This window comes from Pseudonaja textilis, chromosome 1, assembly GCF_049901715.1.
Source record: "Pseudonaja textilis isolate UNSWEBS1 chromosome 1, rPseTex1.2, whole genome shotgun sequence".
Classification (NCBI taxonomy): Eukaryota; Metazoa; Chordata; class Lepidosauria; order Squamata; family Elapidae; genus Pseudonaja; species Pseudonaja textilis.
Window position 1 is genome coordinate 157,211,138 of NC_141990.1, and position 25,317 is coordinate 157,236,454.

The window sequence follows — 25,317 nt, forward strand, 5'->3', positions numbered from 1 at the left end:
TGAAAGAAGTTTGGGGAGGACAATCTAGATCAAGGGTCTTCAAACTTGGCAAGTTTAAGAGTTGTGGACTTCAACTCCCAGAATTCCTGAGCTAACATGACTGGAGGAGGAATTCTGGGAGTTGAAGTCCACAAGTTTTTAAACTGTCAGGATCTAGATAGAATGATCTTAACTTCAACTTGCAAAACAGATTGGATTTATTTCTCTGGGAACCTAGATTAGCCTTAGCCCTAATGTTGACATCATTTATAATGAACAACTTTGCAGTGAGGATCTATACAATTCTCTTTGGGTCAATTGGCAATAGTAATCTGTTAATACAATTTTCTATGACTCTTAGAAATGACTTTCAGTTAGTTCAAGTGGGATTTACTTTGTAGCAAATGTGTCTAGTATTATGGATTATTGTCTGCAATGCTTCAGATTTATCTGCAACACTTTAAACCAGTTGCACCTTTTCTCAGGACATTTAAACTGTTGTAGACAGAGAAACACACTATGAAGCACCGTTTGCAAACCATATGCGAATAACTGCATAACGGTGTAAACTATACAGAGCCTCAGTAGTATTGGCACAAACTACCCTGCAAAACAATAATAAACTACCCTTCTCAGCCTTGGAGCTTTCCAAATGGCAGTATTGTGAAATAGGAACTAGTACCACATTAGCATTTTTTTAAAAAAGTGTCACACTAAAAACTAAATCAGAAAGCTATTTGATTAAATAAGTGGTGCATATTCTGGCTACAGTAAAAATCCTATGTTTTCTCTTTTGTTTTCCAGACCATGCAGTTAGTTCTCTGTGCGTTTTTTACATCTTTGAGTTCCTTCTTTCATTTTGGAACCATTTTTCTCTTGACTGGTTCTTCAAAGTTTCTAGTATAATTTTCTCTCTCTTCATTACGATTAGGAGGGGAGCAAATTTGGATAGGGTCACAGTTTATAGACAGAAAAGAGTCCACCACCACCCCATAACTCAGATTCCTCAATTGAAAATGCCTCACCACCCAGCTGCTACTCTATGGGAAAAAAAGTTTCCACTGCAATTGTCATTTTATTTGGAAGAAAGCTTTGACTCTTTCCCCCATCAATATTTTTGTTTTTTGAGTTCCTTCTGTGAAATCTTCTAATTTTTCTTTGAGCATGCAATTGTAGATTGTGCGATTTTGGCTATACGAGAGTTGGCATTCACTCTGAAACTTCATCACTGGAGAAAAGAGTGCAATATGTAAGGTCATGAATGTAAAAAGCTGCTTTATAGAAGGTAGTATATTTTGTCCACTTAGCTAGTCATGTTTGTTCTTGATCAGCCATGGTTTCTGCTCAGCAAAAGCTCCAGACCAGCATCTTCCAGAGACACCATGTATGACTTTCTGCCTGTAAAATGTGTTCTTCCATTGAGTTATAGATACTATATACCTATATATTTCCACACATACAAAAAAGAGGAATTCTTTTCCATGCTTACATTAGTAATTTCACAATTTTTCTAACGTAGGCAAAAAAGGATCATAATTAATCTTTTCTGCATCTGTGGAAATTATATAGCAACATTAAATTTCTCAATAAATATTAGTCCCTTTCCCCACTATGAATAGGGACGCAAGATGGTATGATTCTAAAATAACAACTTTGTTTCTGGGTGGTATTGCCTCTGGCTGTTGTTCAGTAGGCAGGAATGAAGGAAAAAGAAATGTGTGCCTGCTCAGAAGGGCCTTTGCTGTAAAAGCTACAAGTCACGGATTAGTAACAGACACAAGGAAAAGGAAACTAGAAATGCATATCAAGGGATTTTCTAAAAATATTAGAATGTACTTGTTAGATTAATAACATGGCATGCAGTTTCTTTCCTACTTATTCTTTACTCCAAAGTTAACAAACATGGCCCAGATCCAGGCCTGAACCCCCATTTTTGTAACGAAGAGTCTTAGTTGTTCCTTTTCCAACTGTTTCCCCTATGAAATATGGCACTCCTCTGGAGCAGCAGTTTAAAAGAGAGAGAGAGAGAAACTCTATTGTGCCACTGGAAAGGTTTTTAAAAAAATCTTTTTAAAAAACTTCAAATGGCACAAGTTTTGTTCACCATATATGAAAATATGTTTGACTGCTGTTCTCATTGTGGTATATCTCCTTCTACTTTTCTGCCACCATCGCAGTCATTTTTGGAGGATGAACAACAAAACCTTAATACAGTGAACTGGCTATTTGGAAAGTAAGGTTATACCTTCACTTGGAAGAATATTGCCAGTGAGAGGAAATGTCTTCATGCAGCAAGGGTAGCTCATGTATATACAAAATAAAGGGCAATGTGTATCCCCAACCAGGGGTGGGATTCTACCGGTTCAGACCGGTTCCATAGAACCAGTTATTATGATTCTGCACAATTTGGAGAACCAGCAAATCGTGCCCGTGGCTGGCTCCGTCCCTCCCTTCCCAGTCAGTCCTTATCATGCATGTGCAACATCGCTGATGGTGTTCTCCCCCGCCCAGTCACTCCTTAAGGTATTTTTCCCCCTCCCAATGATCAGCTGTTCCAATGATCAGCTGCGGCAGGATCCCACTTGCTGTCTTACTGCTTCACCCAGGAGGCTTCCCTGAGGCCCAGGATGCAAAACGAGGCACCAGGGTGGGTGGAGGTGCTGCAAAAAAAACCAACTACGAAGCCACGCCCACCCAGTCACATTGCCATGCCCACCTAGCCACGTCCACAGAACCGGTTGTTAAAAATTGTGAATCCCACCCCTCCCCACAACTCTATCAAGCCCGTCCCCTTAATATTTCTCTTGGCTCCAGTCTTTAAAGCTCTTTTGACATTGCCAAGGAGAATTTGTTCAATCAGGCATGGTGAATGATGGGTGGCTGCTATGTTTTTCAATACTGGCCTTGCCCGCATATGGTGGTGTTGCTGGTGTACAGCTTTTAAGCTGCTAAAAGGTATTTGGATGGCCAGTTTAGAAGCAGAACGCTGGAAGGAGGCAACGGGCTTGGCTAAGGTTATAAACTGTAAGCAGGGAAAAAAGGGAACCACATTCAGGGTCCCTAGTTTGTTAGTGGACATGAATAAATCCACCACCAATTAATGCAGCTGAGATATAAATGTATCCGTCTCCTCCTTAAAAAGTATTCATTTCCTCCCAAAGGAGAGAGAATGAGATGCAAGGCCATATTTTCACATGAGAGGGTGGTTCGGCAGCTGGTATCCTCTGCATAAACAGAGACAGTCACTGCTGGGTGAAGAAGCTAATAATCAGGACACAGGCCATGGAGTAAGAAACTTGTCTAGATGACATTTCTTAACTAACCATTATCAAATGTAGATTTAAGTGAAAAGTGTACCTGTAAACCCGCGTTAAATATACTACAATAGTCTTTGGCAATGATTTTGAGAAAGATTTTTTAACCGACACCTGAGTAGGTCATTGGCAATTTACACAATAGGTAAATTGAAGCAATTTATTCTAAAAGTTTTGCAATAATGGTAGCTCGGGTATAGGATGACAGCAAGGGTTCGTTCTCTGAGCTTGGTTTCCCCTAAATTCTGCTGAAGTTATTATCTAGCCTGGTAATGAGATGTTCAGAAGCCAATCCACAAGTTTGGAGAACAAACTCTGACCTTACTCTAAAAGTCTTCCAATAGTACCATTTGACTTAGAGTTTAAGAACAATTTATTTCAGTTACCAGATTTTTAATTCCACTCTAAGCTTTTACTGTAGGTACTGTTTGCTAAGTTTGTATGTATTGCACCTGCATTTAATATGTCCACCTATCCTGTCCTTTTGTTCCTCACCCCACCCCAATATCAGGCCAGAGCAGAAATAGTATTGCCATTCTTTAAAAGGTAGTAAGGAAAAAAGAAATGTCAAATGTTCCCTTCCCTTAGTCTGCTCTTGCTTATTAATGCTTCAGCCTTCACCCTCTTAACATCTTTAAGTCCGCTAGGTATTTTCACTTTTATAAAGTGCTTCCAATTTTATATACAGATTCAGATCCCGATTTTAAAATCTTAAACTAAGCTGTGTAACCATTATAGACAGTTATATAAAGAAATATATAAATAAGCATGGAAATGAAAGTGTGAGTGAATGAAAGTAGGAGAACACAGTATCATAGCTCATGGCCCTTTATCCCCAGTCAGTGCATAGGCAACAGTCCAACAACACATGATTTTAGTACATTGTATTTAGTACATTGTATTTATAAATATTGCTATTTTTCATGACTTTCCCCCTTATGGCCATATTTTCTGAATATAATCTATATCCTCTAAATTTGACTTTTAGCCACTGATTTCAAGTGAAGGGACATGTTTCCAGCCATCTTTGCTTCACTTCCAGTACATAAATCAATTTGGATAAGCTTCATATTCTTCAAGGCAAGCACAAAAATGCCATATGTAGTCTTCTGCCTAAGTGTGTGTATATGAAAGTCACTGCATGGAAAGCAAGGCAGGCAGAGAGTTCTTGGGTTCCTCTAGTGGTGTTAAACTATAGCTCCCGGGAGCTCCAGTCAGCGAGTTCATTGGTGAGGAGTATGTAAGTTCGATTTCAGGAGATTTGAGGGCCAGTGGTTCTCCATCACCACTAAAAGCATGTTAAAACACAACAACTGTGAGGCAGCTGAGAAAAAGGCTAGTTGCTACTAGTGAATGTGTCAAATTGACAGCTTTCATTGATAAGTCCCCCTTCAAATCCTGTAACAGTGAGAGGTGTAAATACGAGCATGCAGTGGATGCAGACATGATCTTAACAGACTAGCAAGCAGCCTTTGAATGCAGAGAGCTATGACCCCTGTTGATGTCAGGCACTATTCCTTGCAGGGTTTTTTTTAATGTAGAATGATTTGCTGTTTTTGTGGGGGTGGGAAAAAGTGGGTTTGTTTTTTCTCCTCCTTATTTACATTCTATCATCGCGCTTAAGAAAGAACTGGATATTTACAGAATTTTTCCCCCATCTTTTGTTGCAATTTTTAGGTGCTTCAGAGCTGAGCCCATTTTCAGATCCCAGGCAGTTTACAAGCATTTCATCCCTCACTGAGAGCCGCTTCTCCAACCCACGAATGCACTATCCAGCCACCTTCACTTATACACCGCCAGTCACTTCAGGCATGTCATTGGGTATGTCAGCCACCACTCATTACCACACCTACTTACCGCCACCTTATCCAGGCTCTTCCCAAAACCAAAGTGGACCATTCCAGACCAGCAGTACTCCATATCTCTACTATGGCACATCATCAGGATCATACCAGTTCCCCATGGTGCCGGGGGGAGACCGTTCCCCCTCCAGAATGCTTCCTCCCTGTACCACCACATCCAACGGCAGCACATTATTAAACCCTAACTTGCCTACCCAGAATGATGGTGTGGAGGCTGATGGAAGCCACAGCAGCTCCCCAACAGTCTTGAATTCTAGTGGCAGAATGGATGAGTCTGTCTGGAGGCCTTACTGAAATTTTCTCTGCGGGGCATAAAATCTATCAGACAGAAAGCAAACCAATAAAAAACGATTGTCCGCTGATTATAAAGTGCCTGGTTTTTGGTTTTTTGTTTTTGTTTTTGAAATAGATTCTGTTGATATGTGCAACTGAGTAGCTGGGATGTTAACAGCTAATTATATGCATATGACATGAGACTGACTTTCCATATCATAATTCCAGTCAATGTGGATCAAAGCACAGTTTGTTTTCCTCCTGGGAATGTTATCTCAGTTTTATATTTTAAAATATAATGATCCAGCCCCAAAAGATGCCCATTCTGTCTAGACTCCTTTAAAAAAAAAAGCGAGTTCTTTTGCCAAGAGAGGAGACATGGACTCCTGCCAAGACAACGCCTGTGCTTTATTTGTTGTTCAAATAAACAGAAGCATCTTGAACTTCAGGTACGGTTGCAGTCATACAATCTCTAGGACCCTCATGCATGCACAGTATAATTCACTCCGTGTGTTTGTGCACACAGAAAAAAAAAAAAGCTTCCATTTATACCAGAATATCTTCAGCTTACAGAAACTCCTCAGCCATCTTATCAAAGCCTTGCCTCTGATGAAAGAGAAAACTTTTGAAGTACTTGGCTTTCTTCTTCTACTTTTGCTGAAATAGCACCCCATAAGGTACCAAGACAAACTTGTTTGTTTTGTGTTATACATTTTTGTGATTACCTTTGCCTTAGTCAAGTTAACCAAAAAAAAATATTGGGGAAAAATGTCCCCCATACAAAACAAAACAAAAGAGAACAAAAAAACCAAATTCTAATTTCTTATGCAAGGAAAAAAAAAAAGAATGGCAATATATCGTACTCAAACCAAAACAGTATCAATAGTATGTGTGTGTGGCTATCTTGTTTTATTTTATTAAGTTATAAATGTGTACAAAATTGAGGTTATATGCAAAAAATGAATTGTCATATAATTTTAAAGAAATATTTATAATTATTTAATAATGTTTGGTCCCTTTAAGGTTTTTTATAATGTAATGATATGTTGACTTCGGTCTCTAAAAATGTCTGTTGTTTTTAAATTGTGGCAACCTTTGACTGGTACCAAATATCAGACCATGCATGAACTCTGAAAAGCAGTTCCAGTATAAACTTTCTGCAATATGTATTTTTTTAAAAAAAAAATAGTAATAATAATAATTAAATGCTTCCATCTCTAAAGAATTCAGGTATAATCATACATTGGCTTAATTTATGAAGGAGGTACTGCTTTAATTGTAAATGAATATTGGGTTGTCTTTTTTTAACCCGGTAAAAATTAACTGGAAACAGATTGAACAGGCATTATTTTGAATACATTAGTCTACAATCCCTCCCGGAGGTGGGATCTAAAAATCCATCTGGACACTTCTGCTCTTAACACAGGGCCTTTCGTCTTTGCCCTTCCCCAGGTTGCCCTCTGCACTGCAAAGCAATGTCCCTCAAGATTAGGGCCTTTAGTAGCAGGGTTTCCTGTCAAGCAGAAGAGACATCCCCTCTCTCCCACACATGCATTTCAAACATACCTTTGTCTTAATCCCAGCCAGCTTCATCTGGTGAAATTCAAATGTTTCCCCGTGTTTTTCAATCTGCATTTGGGAAACAGTAAAACAGCCCTGCCTTGGCGCAAGGAAGATTCCCCAAGATGTGAGTCAGTTCATAATTCATCCGTTTACCTGGAATCAGTAGCTTTCAGTTTAAGAACTCTTAAATTAATTTTTCAGGCACTATACATTATGTTACAATGCATTGTATTAGAGTGGAATAAACACATGTGAATCGCTGCAGAGGCCCTCTGCAGTTCAATGCTGCTCCAGTATCTGGCAACATATATTAGCTGAAGGCTGATTAATAGAAGACAATGTTTTCGTAAAGTCAGGCTCCGCTTTTCTAATTGAAAGACATGAATATTTCCGAAGCTCTTAAAATCAACCATCCAACATTTACCATTTATCTTTTTTTTTTTTTGCTGGTAAGCAAGCCAAATTAGTTCCTTGGAAAGTAAGTGTCTGAGTCTCCAATTATTCTGTAGTCTTTGAGAATTCTTATTTAGACTCATGGTAGATAAAAAAGCTCATTTGGCACTTTACACGAAATCCAGCAACCTGTAGCTTTGTGCATAAGCCCAAATGAAACAGGATGTGAGGATGTGAATGAAAGGTAGGGAGTACAGGAGCCCTTTAAAAGAAGGTATCACCTTGAAATACATTGTCTTTCTAGTCTCTATTTTGATCTCCTTTGCGCTGTCTTTAGCTTGAGCTATGCGCAATAGTCTTTTCCATGGATTGTGATGCTGCTGAAATTAATGAAAGTTATATGTACTTTTTGAACACCTAGTCAATAAGAAAACTGGGCAATTTTAGTGGCAGCTGATAGCTAAGACAGCCCAAAGAATGATTCTACATCCCCATGAATTATCCTTGACAAATTAATATAATTCATTTGCTCCTTAGGAAAAATTATTGGCCTTCTAAAGGTTAACGATCAAGTCCCCTTTTTTTATAAATAGGAGAGACTTCCCTGATGTGTAATTTTCTTCCAAAGATGGAAGTTGCTATTGATCCTATTTATTGTTTGCGGTAGCTTGAAGCATACCCTTGTCCATTGATTTTTATCTGTAAGATAAGTATGTTCATTTCAGCAGCACTTAAAAAAGCTAGTGTCTGGTTACACATTTCAAGTTGTTTGGAATATTGTTGATTAAAGAAACCAAAATAAGGACATGAATTGCCAGTGCAAATGCTGTTGTGTATTTAATAAAAGGTACTATATTTGTACATTATTTTTATTGCTGAGAAGGCCTTTTAAAAGATATACTATATGCATCTTAAATAATTTTGTAGGGATTTTTTGTTGTTGCTACAGGGGCTGCAGGCAGCAACCCAAATACATTTAAAAAGAAAGGAAGGAAGAAAGAAAGACATTCTTGTACAATTTCAATACTGCTTTATATTCCTGGATTTAATCCAGCATGGATCATTTTTTATATTCTGTTCTGTAGCTTCAGTAATGTTTCTATAACATATTTTGGGATCATTTGGGATTAAAACTCCAGATTGCTCAGGTGTGCAGTTTTGCTTGCCCCAAAACATGTCCAGTTCATGCTCTTCTACTGTTGACCACAGCAATGAAATGGTTTGCTTTACAGTTCAGAGTAACCAAGAATAATAATAAGAGAGTCATAAGCACCTTTGTTATAAGCACAAGGCCCTTCTTTAGTGTCTTTCATGTTTTAAGTGTGCCTTAAAAAGCTCTCAGTTGGAAACATCTTTATCCATCTTGGGAGATACCTAATGCTTTGATGGCATCAAGAGAAAAATAAGCTAAAGTTCTCTTTTCAAATTCATTTTCTTTTGATCCAGGAAAGGAAAATGGGATGACATTAGCACGATGGGCTGTAGTTAGAATCTCAAGTCTAGAGAAAAAGTTGGTCCAGTTTATAGGGTTAAAATGCTTATGCAGACATTTTTACAGAGTCGGTACAAGCATTTACAGATAAATTTTTTTAAAGTCTTCACCCTTGGATAAAACACAGAATTCACCTGTAAACTTGGGCATGGTGAATCCAAAATTTATTGGTGCAAAATAGGCACTAGCCCATGAAAAACTACTTGTCACAGCATCTAGGAAGGTGGTCCATTGAATCTGACTCTAAGCTAGCAGTCCCTGGGCATGGATTTGCTGGTCATTATCTCCTCCCTTCTCGCCAGGCTTCATCAAGGAGAGATTTTTGCACTGTCAAGTTAGCCAGATAAGTTTTCCCTCCTTTCTTGCTGGAGCCTCCATTTCAGTCCTGGTGAAGTCATGCATCCGGACTCTTGAGAAAAAAGCCATGAACAAAAGCAATAATTTAAACATAAATAAAATATAAACCAAAGGAAATACTGTTTTCTAAGAGCTTTATTTCTATGATAACATTTCATTTCAGTATGTTTGACCTGTCATTTAGCCATTTATGTTTGTTGCAATATTTTAAATAGATCAGCCAGAAATCATATTTTACAGTACGTTTTGTTTCCTAGGTACACTAAGCAATATTCCACAGTATTTTTTGCTTAAATATGTTTTACCAGTCTTGAATTTCTGCTGAAGCAAAATATTTGTAGCATTTCCTGTAAATACAAGCTTTAATTTCTTTCATTTTTCCCCAATTGCTGTTGTCCAAGAATTGCTTTCCATGCACAGATTCTACAAACACATTCTTTTTTTTTTTGTGCCGCAGACAGCGATTGTGGAAGGGAAGGGTTTACTTTATCTTCAAAGGGACTGTGTGTATTGTATGTTGCAACTGTAAATTGAATTTGTTTGGCATTCTCTCATGATTGTAATATTAATTTTGAGGTTTGAATCTCATTTTCAATAAAGTGGCTTTTTTGTTATGGTTGTTCCTTGCTTCTTTGTCTTGTGCTGCATCTCCATAATTATCTCTTTCATATTTGTAAATAGTCTAGAGCTCACTGGAGCCAGAGTATTTTGAAATACCAAACTGCATATTGACAGCTCCTTTAACTTCTGCAGGATAGAAACTGCTATTTTAAAACAGCACACGCCTCATCTTAAGCATGGTTATATGAAACTCCAAGGGTCCCTGGTTAATGGTGTACATCTAACATTATCTGTATCAAAATAAGAGCTTACTTAAATAAATGAAAAAAGCAGAAAGGGGGGAGCAGGATTTGAGGTATTCAACACTGTTGCTGTGGAGGAAAAAGTAGAAAGAAAGCATAAGCAGTAGAAGATAACCATTCTCTCAAATAATATCTATATAGTATTATGTTCTATGTTGGAATCACTAGCACAGTCAGAAATTGTTTCTTTTCTTTCTGTTTTTTTTAAAGCAAGGGCACAAGGAAAATGTCACTGTGAAGTTTTCTCTAAGGCCCTGTTATTTGGTGTGGTGTCATAATTTTTGCAGTGGAGAAATGAAGGGTAGGGGGTGTTCTGAGGGCTTACATTTATCCCACACATGTGCTATCAAAAGGAATGTTACGTATGCATTACATTGTTTAGCCCAAGTACGTCACAGTTGAGAAATATAGCCCCCCCCCCCACCCAACCCTTAGCAGTCCTAACCACTTGGCCTATGGTCAGAAATGCTGGGAGTAGCAATACATAAAGAGCCACAAAGTCTGCATCCATGGTAAGACTTGAAATTGCAGGGTTAATTTTTTTTTCAATAAATGCATTTTTCCCCAGTGATGAGAAGTCAAGATATGCTTTTAATAAATTAATAAATATTGACATTGATGTCAATATGATGATACATAAAATGAATAAATGTCATGAGCTCAAACAATAATAGTAACTAAAGATTGATAGTTTATTTCTGGGTGAGAGATAAAGGCAGATAGCTGTTAATGTATTTCAAATTGATTTTTAAAACTCAGAACTTCCTAAAGAGGGGGGATTTGGCTTTAAAACCATGGAAATTCACTGATTAAGTACCTGAATAATGGGTGGAACTGTTCTTAACATCTTGATTGTTGCTTCAAGTACATTGGAATAGGAAGCTGGAAGCTCACAACTCCAGAAAGAGACCAAGACAGCAAATAGGAATAGGAGTACTGAAAAGAAACAAGGGAATTTCTAATCATGAAGAAAGGATGCATATTGAGGGTGACTTGCTTTGTGTATAATATCATCAGTTGCAAATGGATACTTATACCCTTGCAGCAGGAGTTGCAGTGCCCTAGAGTTTCTCCAGGAGTAGAGGGGGCAATAGGAGGACTCCAAGAAGGAAAAGGCATTACCGTGGAAATAGTAAGTACTTGGAAGCATAAAATATGAGTGGACAAACAAGGGGAGGTCTACTCTAGACCACTGGCCTGATTAAGTGGTTCTGTTTCTAGACATGGAAGGCATACTTCACCCACCTGATGTGGTGTTATTAGTATCACAACAAGGGAAAGCACTCAGCTTCACAAGAGTCAACAGTGGAAAATTTTCCAAAGGGGAGGAAAACAGACTGGCAGAAATGGGGGACTTCTTATTGAAAGGAATAGAAGCTGCAATGTGTTGACCTAACACACTATTGGAAGAAGTATTTATCTTCTGCTAGACATTCAGGATTACAAAGTTAATTAAATTAAATGATCCCTACTGTTTCTGTTTGTCATGTGGATATTAAGCCCACTACTAGAAAAGTAAAACTCTTTACAGGATTATAAGAGACCACCAAGCCCTGGGTAGTAGGACAAGAACAATTAGGGAAAGCATAATCCTGGAAGTGAGCAGCTGGCTAAGAAGGAAGTAGAGTCAGAAAATGGTTTAGGCTGCCACCAGCATGAGTGACAAGTAGGTAGGAATGGGTTGCGCAGTTCAGAAGACCAGAGAAAAATAGTTTTTTGGAAAGACCCTTTTGAAACTTAGTAGACGAGAAAGGGAGAAAGGGCCAAGATTCAGGCAGATAAATGCTGGATATGAGGCTCATGAATGTCTATATTAAGGAAGGAGGCACAAGGCTAGAAAGGATATTCAAATCCTCAAGACCTGAATATAATGCTATCCCCAGTCCGTAGTGTCTACACACAAGACCACAAAGTATGCAATGCATAGAGGATGTGTAAGAAACAGGAAGAACATGGAGCAATGGAGAAAATGGAATAATGAAGAAAACCACAATATTTGTAGCAGATGACCAGGGTGAGCCTGAGGACGTGATCAAATGCATAATCAGTTTGGAGATTCTATGGCCTGTAAGCAGGGGTGGGTTTCTACCAGTTCGACCTGGCTTGATTGAACTGGTAGCTCCAAAGATCAGCTGTGAGCGAACCAGTTTGCTCAAGACAATCAACATTGGGACAAATCTGTAATGATGATCTTCAGTGATGCCAAAGTCCCAAGGTATGAAAAAAATCCAATACCTAACTACAGATTTGTCAAAATCTAGTTTGGTGGCATTGTGGGTGAGAAAGATATGATACTAATGGGTCACACATGAACATGAGCAAGCAGGTAAGGAAGCAGTTGAGAAGTCCAAAGCAATATTAGAAGGAATTAATAGAAACAATGTATCCATTTCACAAGAATTTATGATATCCTACCCTGTACTGATTAGTCCACTGTTGGAATATTATGCCCATTCTGGATATGATATTTTAAAAGGTCCAGTTAAAACAAGAAGTTGGAACAAGTTTAGAAGAGATCTACCAGGAAGATAAGAGGTCTGGAAACCAAATCCTTTGAGGAATGTCTATGGAGATTCTCAGTCATGTCCTTTACTTCAGAACTGAAGACACACTTTGGATGACAAGGAAAACATCTTCAAGGAAAAACAAAGGTGCTTTTGAAAAAGCACCTTTGCAATATCCTTTGAGGAATATTTAAAGGAGATGAGCATCTTTCTCATACAAAAGTCAAGACTAAGAAAAGACATGGTAGCAAGAGGAGGTAGACCCTTCCAGTGGCGGGCTGCACATTTTTTAACAACTAGTTCTCTGGCTGGGTAAGTGTCTCCAGTTGGTCATGTGACTGGGTGGGTGATATCACTCATCACACCCAGCCCCGCCTCCCATCCACTCACCTCAAAGGAACAGATAGGATTCAGCTGGTTGGGGCTAATCCTACCACTGGATGGCTCTGCCCCTGCTCATTTTACGGCCTGTTTTTTTGGCCTGTTTTGGGGACATTTTAAGGCCATTTTGGGCCATTTCCAGGCCAGTTTTAGGCCATTTTCAGGCCAGTTTTTGGGCCATTTTCAGGCAATTTTTCAGGCAGTTTTCAGGCCCCCAAACAGTCCAAAACCCAGACCATTTTAGGGCCATTGTTTGGGCTGTTTTCAGGACATTTTGGGGGCATTTTCATGCCCATTTTCAGGCAGTTTTTCAGGTAATTTTCAGGCCACCAAACATCCCAAAAAGCAGCCTGAAATGGCCTGAAAACAGTCCCAAAACCAGACCATTTTAGGGCTATTGTTTGGGCTGTTTTCAGGACATTTTGGGCCATTTTTCAGGCCATTTTGGGGGGCATTTTTGGCCCAAAAATGGTCTGAAAACTACCTGAAAATGGCCCCCAAACCATGCTGAAAAATGGGCAGATGTGGGGCCAGCCAGTGGTGGGATTTGCTAGTTCACTGAACTGTGCCTAATCTTAACTACCAGTTTGCCAGAACCAGTATGAACCAGCAACAGTCCAACCCTGGACCCTTCTCTGGTGAAATAAACAAAAAACCCCAATGGTTGAGGAAGATTCAAGTTGAATAATTGAAAATAAGAATGGTTAAACCATAGAAAAGTCTGGCTAGAACAATGGTGGGCTGCAATTCTCTGGAGGTTTTGAAACAGGGGCTGGATAACCATCTTTTGGGACAGGTTTCCCGAAATGTTTCTGTGAAAAGGATGGGGAGCTCTGCTACAGATATAATTTTTATCAGTGGGATGTTTGATTTCTTCACGGCTCCTGATCATTTACATGTAGCTGTTGTTTTAGCTCATACTACTAGAGTTACTACTGTGAGATGGGAAGCTATATTAAATAAATAAATAGTTTTATGATTCTGATGTTACAATAGTAAAAAAAAACAATACATGTTGTTTTGGTTTCATTTTGCCAAGAATCTTGAAAATGAAACTCCATTGTAATGATTTTACTGCAAGCACCAGAGTCTTAATCTTTGAGAAGCCTTGACCATCTTGACAATTAACAATTAACATCCTTTCATCTCCTTCTCTTTCAATCTGCTAATTTTCATCTTTAAGCTTGGCTATGGTTGTTTTTAAAAGAACAGCCTGAATGCTCAAGCAGTTTTTGTTTATTTTTCCACTTCCGGAATTGTTAGAACTTCTGTTGTCTGCCGACCTTGGTTGCTTGATCTCAATATAATGCATCAAGCAGTTTTTCCCATGAAGAAAATCCAAGTGCATATCTTACTAAAGGGAATAACGCAAGAAATACCAGCCAGGTAAGCAGAACAGCAATACATTTTGTTAAGTTAGCTGCAAGAAACCTTGTGTTAGACACAGATAAAGGCAGATGTTGGGAATCTTGGCAGCTTTCAGAGGTCTGTATCCTTTTACTGCCAGGGATGGTTTTCTCCAAGCAGAGCAGGATGTTCTTTTTTCTAATAGCCAGGCCAGATGTTAAACAATTCACTGCTAAACCATGGATAAATGAGAAGGGGGAGCAGCTGACTTCTGTTAAGATGAACACCAATAGAATAAGCCAGAAAGTATGCGAAATCTCTAGGACCTCTTCTTCACAAGCCCCTGTTTGGCCACAAGATAACAGCATTGGGACTGGAAGTTCCTCATCCCATGCCAATTTCTGCTCTTATCCCTATTTGAACTGGTTTAGAATATAGCTTTCTTGACTACATAGGTATTCCTTCCCTCTCTTCTTCCCTCCCTCATACACAATTGCTGGCTTTATTGTGCTGTTTGCAATTGTTTTGCCCTTGTTTTTTGAATCCATGGAACTGTGTTTAAAGCACGATTTAGCAATTTGCTCGCCTAACCACAGAAAACAATGTAATTTTGAATAGTGACCAGTAGCTCAGGTCAGAGAGTATGCAGCTTGCAATCCCAGTGCCATATATCACCTGAAATGTTTTATGCCCTCAGTTGTGCCTTTTCAGATGGCACAGTTTTGATGGTGTGATTGCCAAAAAGATAGCAGAAAACCTTTCAACCATTTTGAGACAGGAAGCATATAAAACAATTAGCTTAAAGTACCTGTGTTTCCCCCCAAATAAGACCTGGTCTTATTTTCTTTTTGGCTCTGAAATAAGCACTAGGGCTTATTTTCAGGGAAAGTCTAATTTCTTTTGAGTGCCGCCTCCGCAAGGCAGGGTGTGTGTGTGGAGTTGCCCCATGTGCCTTGCACCAGCTTACCTCAGGGTCCCCACAGCCAGGCCATCCATGCCCTGAAACCTGCTTCACTTTGTGGCTGCAGCACTGGCACATCGCTTGGTCTCATGCTCCATTGCAGCCATGAACAAGCAGAAGAAATGGCCACATGGGGTCTTGCTGGATGGGGCTGTTGGAGCCATTGCCACAAGATGAGGCAGTTGTCAGGGCATGGATGGCCTGGTTGCGGGTGTCGATAATTTGGTGTGGGCGTAGGGTAGTTCCACACACCCCCTTGCCTCACCTCACCTTGTGTCTGTGGCACTGCTAGCAACTGGACAGAATGGGTGGGCGGCTGGCTCTGCAGGCACTTAAGTAGGGCTTATTTTGGGGGTAGGGGTTATATTGGGTGCATGTGCAGAAAACATGCTAGGACTTATTTTCAGGATAGGTCTTATTTTCAGGGAAACATGGTAGTTTCAAAGCACCAAATCTGTCACCTCTCAAATCATAAACTCTCCCAGCTTCACCAGTGTGTGTAATACAGCCCCTTGCCCCTTGCTTTTTGTCATTTGTGCCATTTGTGGCCTCAAAACCATTGCACATCTCTGATTTATATCTAAAGAATTATAAGCAAAATCAAGTTAACCACTCCATAATTTGTGAAACCAAGTAAAAGAAGCACAGAGATATATTCAGTAATTCCTAAAGTCCTACCCATACCTCTGGGTACATAAATGTTGGTCAAGTTCTTACGTGAGTAGAATATTTTATCTGAAGATACATGAGAGTTTCTCACAGAAAAGTAATGTAGGATTTACAATTCTTAATGTGCTTTCATTCTTGTTTTTCTTTTTGATTGAAGTGAAACTTCTAAATAATAGCATTGAGATTTTGTGTTCTTGCTCATTCCTTCAGTCTTTTGAGTCAACAGAAAAATATGTCAAAATACCGGGCACTGCCCTTACAGGGACTCTATTCAGCTTCAGTGGAAAAGCAGTGACTGGTGCTCTCCTTACAGTTTTAATGTGAGACAAAGGCATTGATTGAAGGATTCCTGCTTCATCCCACACCCCTCTTCTGTTCTAGAGACCTGTTGGCTGGGTTATTTTTAGATGGGGCTTTAGCACTGAGTAAGTATCAGACTCTCAGACTTTACCTTGTGCCACTCTACTGTGTACTCTTTACAAAAGGTTAGCAAGGCATCATTGCACTGTGTGTAGCAGATCATGAGAATTGGGGTCAGGGTTGGATTTTAGAAATAGCACATACTCTTTCTTGGTTGTACTGCAGCACAGTAAGGTTACTATAAAAATAGGATGTCCCTACTCTATAGTATAAATTATCTAGTAGTATAGGTTCAGACATAGCCTCAGACACAGAAGCTCTGAGTCAGACATGCTCTCAGCCTAACTAACCTACCTTGGTAAGTATATTATAATTGAGAAAAAAGGGAGGAAATTGCTATGTGTATACTGCTTTGAGCTTCAGAAGAAAAGATGAAATATAACTCTAATGAACATTTTTTTCATCTTAAACACAATAGAGCTCCTCCTCCTCCTCCTCCTCCTCCTCCTCCTCCTCCTCCTCCTCCTCCTCCTTCATAAGAGACAGTGCACTTAAAATATTTTTTTCTAAAGCTCCCCAATATTGGTAGTTTTTATTTATCACTCCACTATGAACAACAGAAAAAAAAAGAGAATAAAAATGATCAGATGTACACTCCTGCTACAAAGTACTGAGAACAGGTATGCATGGTACATAACATTGGTTTGGAATTTTATGTAGCCAGTTTGAGATTAACCAGATATTTAGTATAGGAAGAATTATTTTCTTTCTCAACTCCTTATAACATAATTTGTTGTTTTTATTTTCCTTGGTTGAAGGTTTTTAGTCTGTCTCACTTCTCAGTTCTAAAAACTGATGTAGTGACCTACAATCTGTCACATATGTATTCAGTGGGAGATAGTTAGGGCTGGGCTGCTGGGGGCTTCCAGAGTCTCGGGAGTGCCCCTAGCTAAGACTCCGCGGGGCTCGGAGAGCCCCCAATAAACTCCGAAAGACAAGGGGCAAGGGAAAGCTCTTAATAGGCTTAATTGAACTTCTGGGCATTCAGCCAAGAGCATTTCACACTTTGTAAAAGTGTTGCAAGCTAGATAAACAATCCACTCAGCAATTGCAAGGGAGAGCCATTGAGAAAATCAGATAACATAGCTATTAGCCTCCAAGGGGATTAATTCCCAACTAATAAGAATCACATAACTCACCAGAGACTCCACTAAGACTCCAAGATCCCTCTCACAGTCACTGCTATTAAGCCTGGTTTCACCCAGTCTTTTATTTAAGTATTAAATGCACAAAATAATAAACAACTTTTGGGTATATATCTCTTTTTAGGTAATTAGAGCAAAGAAGCGATGTTGAGTTGGCCACACCGACCCAGTCACATGACCACCCAGCCATGTCCATCCATCCAGTCATTAGGGCAGAGAGCCACTTCCTAAAAAAAATTGAAGCCCACCCCTGGAGATAGTAATAGTACACGTGCTTTCCTGAAACTGCTTTTCTGCTATGATGTGCAAGTGACACTCCCTGTTTCTAGGACACACCCGTATAATATGTCACTTAGAATGACTGAGAACTCTGAATTATCTGATGGGTCAGAAACATTGAATCTTCTGAAATATACAGGCATAATGCAGGTCCATATGCCTTCAGCAGAACCAGTGTTGTGGAAATTTGTATTTTTGTGAGACTGACCATGTACATAGGCTTGCAATTTTGGGATTTTTCTGGTTCCAATAACCACTTTGCCAGTACAGATTGAAGAGACTTCTAATAGTACAAGGGACATTTATTTGTAAACAGTGACTTTTCCTAGGTAGAATTAGTTGCTTGTTGAGCTCTATAGTTGTGAATAGACATAATCCTTATTTCACATTACGCCATTGTTTGCTAGAGGAACTGCAAGCTAAAAAACACTTTCTTTGCTCCTATTAAGTATTTTGTTGCAAAGACCTCATTCCCAGAGTGTCAGAATGGGACAGATCCAGATGTCTACCTGGTTTGAGATTGTTACTCTGTATAATAAGCTTTCTATGTTATTAGAGAAATAAAACAATATCTTTTTAGGGTTTTGTACTACTATGTTATTCTGTACGTTTTACTTGTTTAAACTGTTGATAAGTTGCTTTTGTATATTTTAATGAATGGTATTCTAATTTTGGACTGGGTTAAAGAATGAGTGAAGACTGAATAACATATTAAGCAATTCCCAGCCACCTCTGGTTTGCACGTTATCTTTTAAAAAGCAAGGAGAATGCTTCTTTTCAACCCTCAGCATTTGTGTGTTCCAGTGGTGGGATTCAATTTTTTTTACTACCAGTTCTATGGGCGTGGCTTGGTGGGCATGGCAGAGGAAGGGTACTGTAAAGTCTCCAGTCAGAGGTGGGATTTACCGGTTCTCTGAACTACTCAAAATTTCCACTACTGGTTCTCCAGAACTGGTCAAAACCTGCTGAATATCATCTCCAGTGTGTTCTACCTATAGACATACTTTCGAAAAACAAAAATGCACAATGTTTAGATAACTTACCTTAAAATATGTTTGTTTTATTTTGAATGGGAAAGGGATGAGGTTGGAATCTAAGGCAAACATTTTGATACTATAATAGTCTGAAATTCCAGTGTTATTCTTGCTGCTGCTGCTGTTTAAGAAAAAGGGCATGTGGAAGTGTAAAGACACTTGTGGTGCTCACAGGACTGAGTTCGGGAGATTTAATAGAAATCGAGGAACAAAAGGAATGAAAATGAACAATTGCTGAAGTGGCCTCCCTCCATCATCTGTGGAAATGATGTGTTGTAGAACTTTCCACATCTTTGTAAGTTTGCATTTTTTTAGGTTTTCAAGAGTGAGAAGGGAAAAGAGAGACGTAACAGATACGATCAAAGCATGAGAACATAATCTAGATGCTGTAATGAACTGTTACAAGGCACATTGAAAGCTATATTCAGAAGTAGCCTTGGTGAGGCTATTTTTTTATGATACCACATTAGAAGACATGAAGTTAAAAAAGCAGCCAATCCATAAACAGTAAATAGAAATGCTTTTTAAAAAGCCAACCTTTAGATACTCCACATTTTGAGTTCTATGTATTTTAATATGAAAAGAAAAAGAAACAAATGATCTATCACCACCGTACTTTACTTTCTTTTAGGGCCTTCCTTATATTTGCAGGATAGGTGCTCAGACAAGGCAACTGATGGTAAAAATATCAATACCTAAAGATATTAATACATTTTTATTCAAAGAACAATTTTTATACATACAATGATAAGAATATCTTCAAAATGTGTCTCTATCAATTGCACTTTTTTTGTGGTAGAATACTTCAATTCCTTGTTTTTGTTTGTTTAATATAGTATTCAGGGATTACAGAGACATGGAATTAACCAGGAATATCCAGAGGGCATTGAATAAAACTCTCAGGTGTGAGAGTTGTGCAGTGGTGACAGTGGTACTCCATTTTTCCACCAGTGACCAGATGTTATGTATTGGGGACTTCCATGTAGTTTTACCTGTAAAGATGACTTGGTTGGTTGGGTGGGAGAAAGACAGATTATACAAAAGGTGCTGAATAGAAGAGATAAAGACTCCTTTCCCCAAACTGTGGGGGTGAGAGGTGTTGTGACTGCTTTGGATTTACAGCTTTCCCAATATATCATCTCATTTCACCCTTAATTTATTTAAACTAGATAATCCCGATTAGGAAGGCTCTCCAAGATAGGAGGCAAGAATAGATGTGTAACTAATGTAAAATAATTTTCTTAAACACACAAATGCTTGTAACTTTTCAGACAACAGTCTTTGTCCTTTTTTGTCTAAAGAATACTAAAAGTGCCTTCCAAGTCAAAATTGGAACATTTGCATATGTTTCCAATTATTAGCACATTTTACAAGATTAGTTGACAGGGTACATTCAGTTTTTCAGACAATATATTCCTCCCTGAAAGTTATTTTTACAGGATATCCAAACTAAGCCTGGCACTTTGCAGAGATTGTGGGCTCCACGCCAGGGACAGATCTTTGAGTTTTCATGTAACATAAAATATTAACTTCTAATCTACGGATGGGTGAAAGAATCTGTTTCAATAGCTGAACCTTGCACAAAAGAGCAAAGTGGTTTGCTCTTATTGAGGTGAATCATCCTTGAATGAAAGGGCTTTATCTTTCATTCTGAAAGATTTCATTTATCTTTCATTCTGGAAGATCCCTTTCATATCTGAAAGGGGCAGTGGACCTTATTATTGAGCTAAATCTGGAAGTGGTGCTTAATACCTGTGGCTGTGAAACTCCACGCAGGTATTGTTATCCTACCAGAGGTGGTATTTAGCAGGTTCTGACCAGTTCTGGAGAACTGGTAGCAGAAATTTTGAGTAATTCAGAGAACCGGTAACCCTACCCCCATCTATTCTCTGCCTCCCGAGTCCCAGCTGATTGGCTGGTTCTTCTTTTGTTGCCCTGCACAGGAGAACAGAGCTGGAAAGCAGGTTAGTGGGGTGGGGAGGGAATGGGATTTTGTAGTAACCTTCCCTGGAGGAGGGTGGAAATGGAAATGTTGCAATATATCCTTCCCCTGGAGTGGGATGGAAATAGGGATTTTACAGTATCCTTCCCCTGCCATGCCCACCAAGCCATGCGCACAGAACCAGTAGTAATTTTTTTTTGAATCCCACCACTATATCCTACAATGGTGATTCTTTCACTCCATGAGAAGACCTCTGGACCTTGATTATTCACAATGACTGTTAATGGCTCCTTAGACTGGATTTTTTTTTATTTTCCCCCAAATACCTCGCATGCAAGTTATATCTACCCACAAAGGTAAGATCTGTGGCCAAACAGTAGAAGGCAGGAGCATTTTGTATTTCGACATAGAAGAGTTAAAATTAACATGAAGCAGGCTTGCAAACAGCCAAGAAGAGCACATGATTTTCAGTTACTGTTATCTGAAAACCTGACAAGTGGATGGCCCAAGTAATTTTTTTTTTTATATCTTATATGTTTTGTAAGAAGTTTGCTAATTGTTTGCTTGGACGTATATGCTGTGGCATATAAGAGAGTGCCTGAGCAACTTGGGTGATTCTGTGAAATTATAACAAAAATACTCCACCATCACATGCTTCTTTTACTCCAAATGTGGATGTTTTTCTATGAATGAAACAAAGGATCTTTAACTTCATAATATGCCCCAAATTAACCTAGGCTGATGTTCAGAAAATTAGGGGTGAACATGATTCACACTTGCATGGGAGACCACAAAGAAATCCACCCTGTAGAGTAGACTGGGAGGTTAAAAAACAAACAAACCAGAAGACAAAAGTTTCCGTATCATCACCTAGAAAGCTGCAAGGACTTGTCCATGAAGTTAACCAAGGGTCAAGCTCAGCTTGGAGGAACTCTTACCCACCAGAGTGCCCAGAGCAACTGAAGCTGGGCAGGCAGGACCTCTTGACTGAGCATCAAGAGATTTGCAGTAGAAAAATTCTTGCTGCCAATGGTTGGACGCAGCAACAACCAAACCCCATTCACTTCCAAACCCCAAGCCTGTTAAAATCCTTTAGTGATGGTAAACCATACAGGGTGTCTCACGTCAGCATCTTAGGATTCTGTAGGCAATTGGTTCTGTCTCTGCCTGAGATTTCTGGTTCTTTTGTCCTATGCATCTTTTGCACCCAGCTCAGACTGACACTGCAATCCTGCTAAACAATATAGATCCCTCTGCTTATGTATGTTTGCTGGAGTTCAGCATGATTTGTGAGTGAATACTTTCACAACGTATCAAATTCAGTCTCGAGCCAGCTGTGTTAGCAAAGTATAGCTGGAAAGGTTTTTCTTTTCCCTTAAGATCTTGTGGAGTGTTTGTTAGCCTGACGCATCATATCCAGCTCAAGTCCAATCTAGCTCCCAGAAATTGCGGAGCTGTCACGGAGTCCTGCTTGCTTGTTAAATAGAAAAAGTTGATGGCTCAGTTAAGATCCAATAATAAAGCAGGCTTGCTTTCTGAAATATCTGACTTTTGGCTACTTCAGAGATAAGAACAACATGGAGGAGTCAGGGAAAGTCTTTGACATTTCTGAAAAATACAATGGCCACTGCCTTTAAGTGAAAAAAGGAGGTCAGCAATAATGGTGCCAAAACGAAAAAGTCAACCAAACTGTCAGTAAATTAAAACCTGGTGCAGATGAAACAACAGTTCAGTAAAGCATAGCCTTTTGGGGGTAATAGAATCTGTTTTAATGGTTGTTTATACCATATCCACAGCCATTTATACTGGCAAACTCTCACATTAAGGAAAGGCAGACAGTAACTCTAGCGCAAATATGCTTTTTCAATTTCTAAAAAAAAAAAAAAAGTCTTAAACTCAGTAAACCAAACCCTTTAACCATAAGAGGAAATGGTTTACCATTTCAAATCCAGTCCGGATTTTTATGTTTATGTTTTTGCCTAAATCCTGAAGATGTATTTTCTCTTTGCAGGCAGGGAGGGTGTAAGTTAAACTAAACAAATTCGCACAAATGAAGACACATATACGTGTCCCAGGATAATGTTGCAGGATCCAATCTGAGTCGGTCGCCTGGACCAGAGGTTTAGTCTTCCAACCTTTTGGACTCTGCTGGAGCCCATCCTCAGGAAACATCTCTCATCACCAGCTTACTAGGAACTTAGGAGCCGAGGGCACAGCAGCACAAGGAAACAACAACCAACAACTTAATAGCCAGCCATCCACTCTCCAATTAACAACTAAGCCACATACAATCAGGCACCACATAAATACTATGCATAGAACAGCCCAGTGCACACATTCCTTGACACAGAGAGAGAGGTCCCCGAGGATAGGGCTTCAGCACAAGCCTGAAAGCTTAGAAGACTAAATCTCCGGTCCCAGTATGGATTCAGATTGGATCCTAAATAAGTTCTATTTACTCAATTTATTTTGATAATGTAACAGGAATTCAATCAGATCATTATGGACACCATAATCACAAGGAGTAAAAAATGTCGAGGTAGATTTCAGAGTCAGGTGCCTCCTATACTGTGAAATTTTCAATAATGTGTGGATGTGCATGCAAGCCATAAACAAATGAAGCCAGAACTGCAAAAGGAATTGATCCTGGTCAGGAACTCTCTCTCTCTGTGTGTGTGTGTGTAGAGGGTATTCTTTCTTTCCTGCTTTAGCCCCTCCCCCATTAATTATAACCTTTTCTGATTCATGATAAATGCAAAATGCAACCTGGTTCCCATGCTGGTTATGAGTTGTTTGCTCTCACATTTAAAAGTTGCTATTTTCAGCTGAGGATTTTATTCCAAGTATTGTAAAGTGATTTCAATCTTTCTGAGAAAAATTCTTATCATTAGCTTCCACAGATTAAATATCCTCTGATAATTTTGAGATTTTAGCAAATCATCTTCTTAAGGAAACATGGCCTCACAGCATATGTAATTAATGAATTGCCTGAATGCTTAATGCTGTGTTTGTTCCTGAAATTATTGAGGGAGGCATACAAAATTGGGAAGGGAGATAGCTGCTTTGCAAATTAGTAGGTAAAGTGAGATGTTTTACTCTAAAGGTTCTGGTCATTTCTGCCATGAGAAGCTAGGCAGGCAATTGGAAAGCCTTGTCGTGAATACCTGCTCACCATCTTCATTCCCATTAAGGTAAATATCTCCTGAGGAGCAATCTATATGCAGTAGCAATATATAAGGCTCTAAAAATTAGAGATCTAAAAAAGGTGATTATTGTAATCTTCTATCTCCAGTGGTATTTTCCTTGCAAATTCACTAGGACAGAGGTGTCAAGCTTATGTCATCATGGCGGCTTCACATAATGTCTTGGGACTTTTTCTCCTTTGCTAAATTGTGGCCAGCACGTGACACATCTGGCCTGTGGGCCAGGAGTTTGACAGCCCTGCACTAGGAGAAGGTTGTTTTCCCATTTCCCATGAGAAAGGTATGCACTTACAAAGAAATAAAAAATTACTAACTGAAGGAAAGAGCGACAAAGAAGCAGGATGAGCTGAGAAGGATTCTGCATTCTTTGCCCTGGATCCCTGGTTCCTCCTCCTGTTTTTCTGGGACTGGAGCAAAGCTAGGTCTATCTGTATTGGGTTACAGTGGTTAAATTGATTTTATCATGGGAAATGATAAAAGTGATGATAGTTCCTGAGCGTTATTTTTGGAAGGCATAGTCTTTTTTTAAAGTTTTTTTTTTAAGACAAACATATACCAAAACAAAACATAAAAACATAAAACCATCTTCCATTTTGCATACATACAGTGTGTGTCAGTTGATTACAAATCTTTTGTGCTATCCTTTTGTAGTCATTACTCACAGTTTATATCAATTTTCACATTGTTAAACTAACATATGCTTATATATTTATCAGTTATTAATCATCCATAACTAAACTATTTATTCCATCATTTTATATGAAATATTCCAAATTTTATCTTAAAATTTATGTTACACTTTCAACCAATGGTTATATATGTCTATATTATATTTTATATCAATCTATTAAATTTCTATTACAGAATTATCTAGTCTATTACATTACCATGTATTTTTGTCCAACTATTGATAAAACAAATCCCATATCATATAAAATTGTTTATCTTCTTGTTCTCTAATTTCAAATGTCAATTTATTCATTTCAGCACAGTCCATAATTTTCTTAATAACTTCCTCTTCCATAGGTATTTTATCGTTTTTCCAATTCTTAACAAATACAATTCTAGCCGCTGTTCAAACATTTACAATCAAATATTTCAGCTCTTTTTTTGTATATTTCCAGTATAATTCCCAATAAAAAAAATCTCTGGTTTAAAGTCTATATGTTGTTTTATCATTTTTTCCAACCATGTATGGATTTTAGTCCAATATTTTTTTGTGTCCGAGCATGTCCATCACATATGGTAATATGAGTCAGGTATCTGATGACATTTCCAATAGTTATCCGATTTATTCTTAAACATTCTCGCAAGTCTCATTGGGGGTAGATGCCAC

The 25,317-nt window shown here is 38.8% G+C and overlaps 1 protein-coding gene across 9 annotated transcripts in view; it reads left to right on the top strand.

The window, feature by feature from the left end:
- Nucleotides 1-25,317, top strand: part of RUNX2 (RUNX family transcription factor 2) — a 248,287-nt gene that overhangs the window by 167,952 nt on the left and 55,018 nt on the right. For 3 of the 9 annotated variants that reach the window (XM_087919389.1, XM_026707831.2, XM_026707834.2), the window contains one exon: nucleotides 4,971-9,845. The exons of the other annotated variants lie outside the window; for them this stretch is intronic. In XM_087919389.1, coding sequence (XP_087775515.1) covers nucleotides 4,971-5,449 — 479 coding nt within the window. In that variant the 3' untranslated portion in view covers nucleotides 5,450-9,845. Of the gene's footprint in view, nucleotides 1-4,970; nucleotides 9,846-25,317 lie in introns of those variants that run through there. 9 annotated transcript variants of the gene reach the window in all.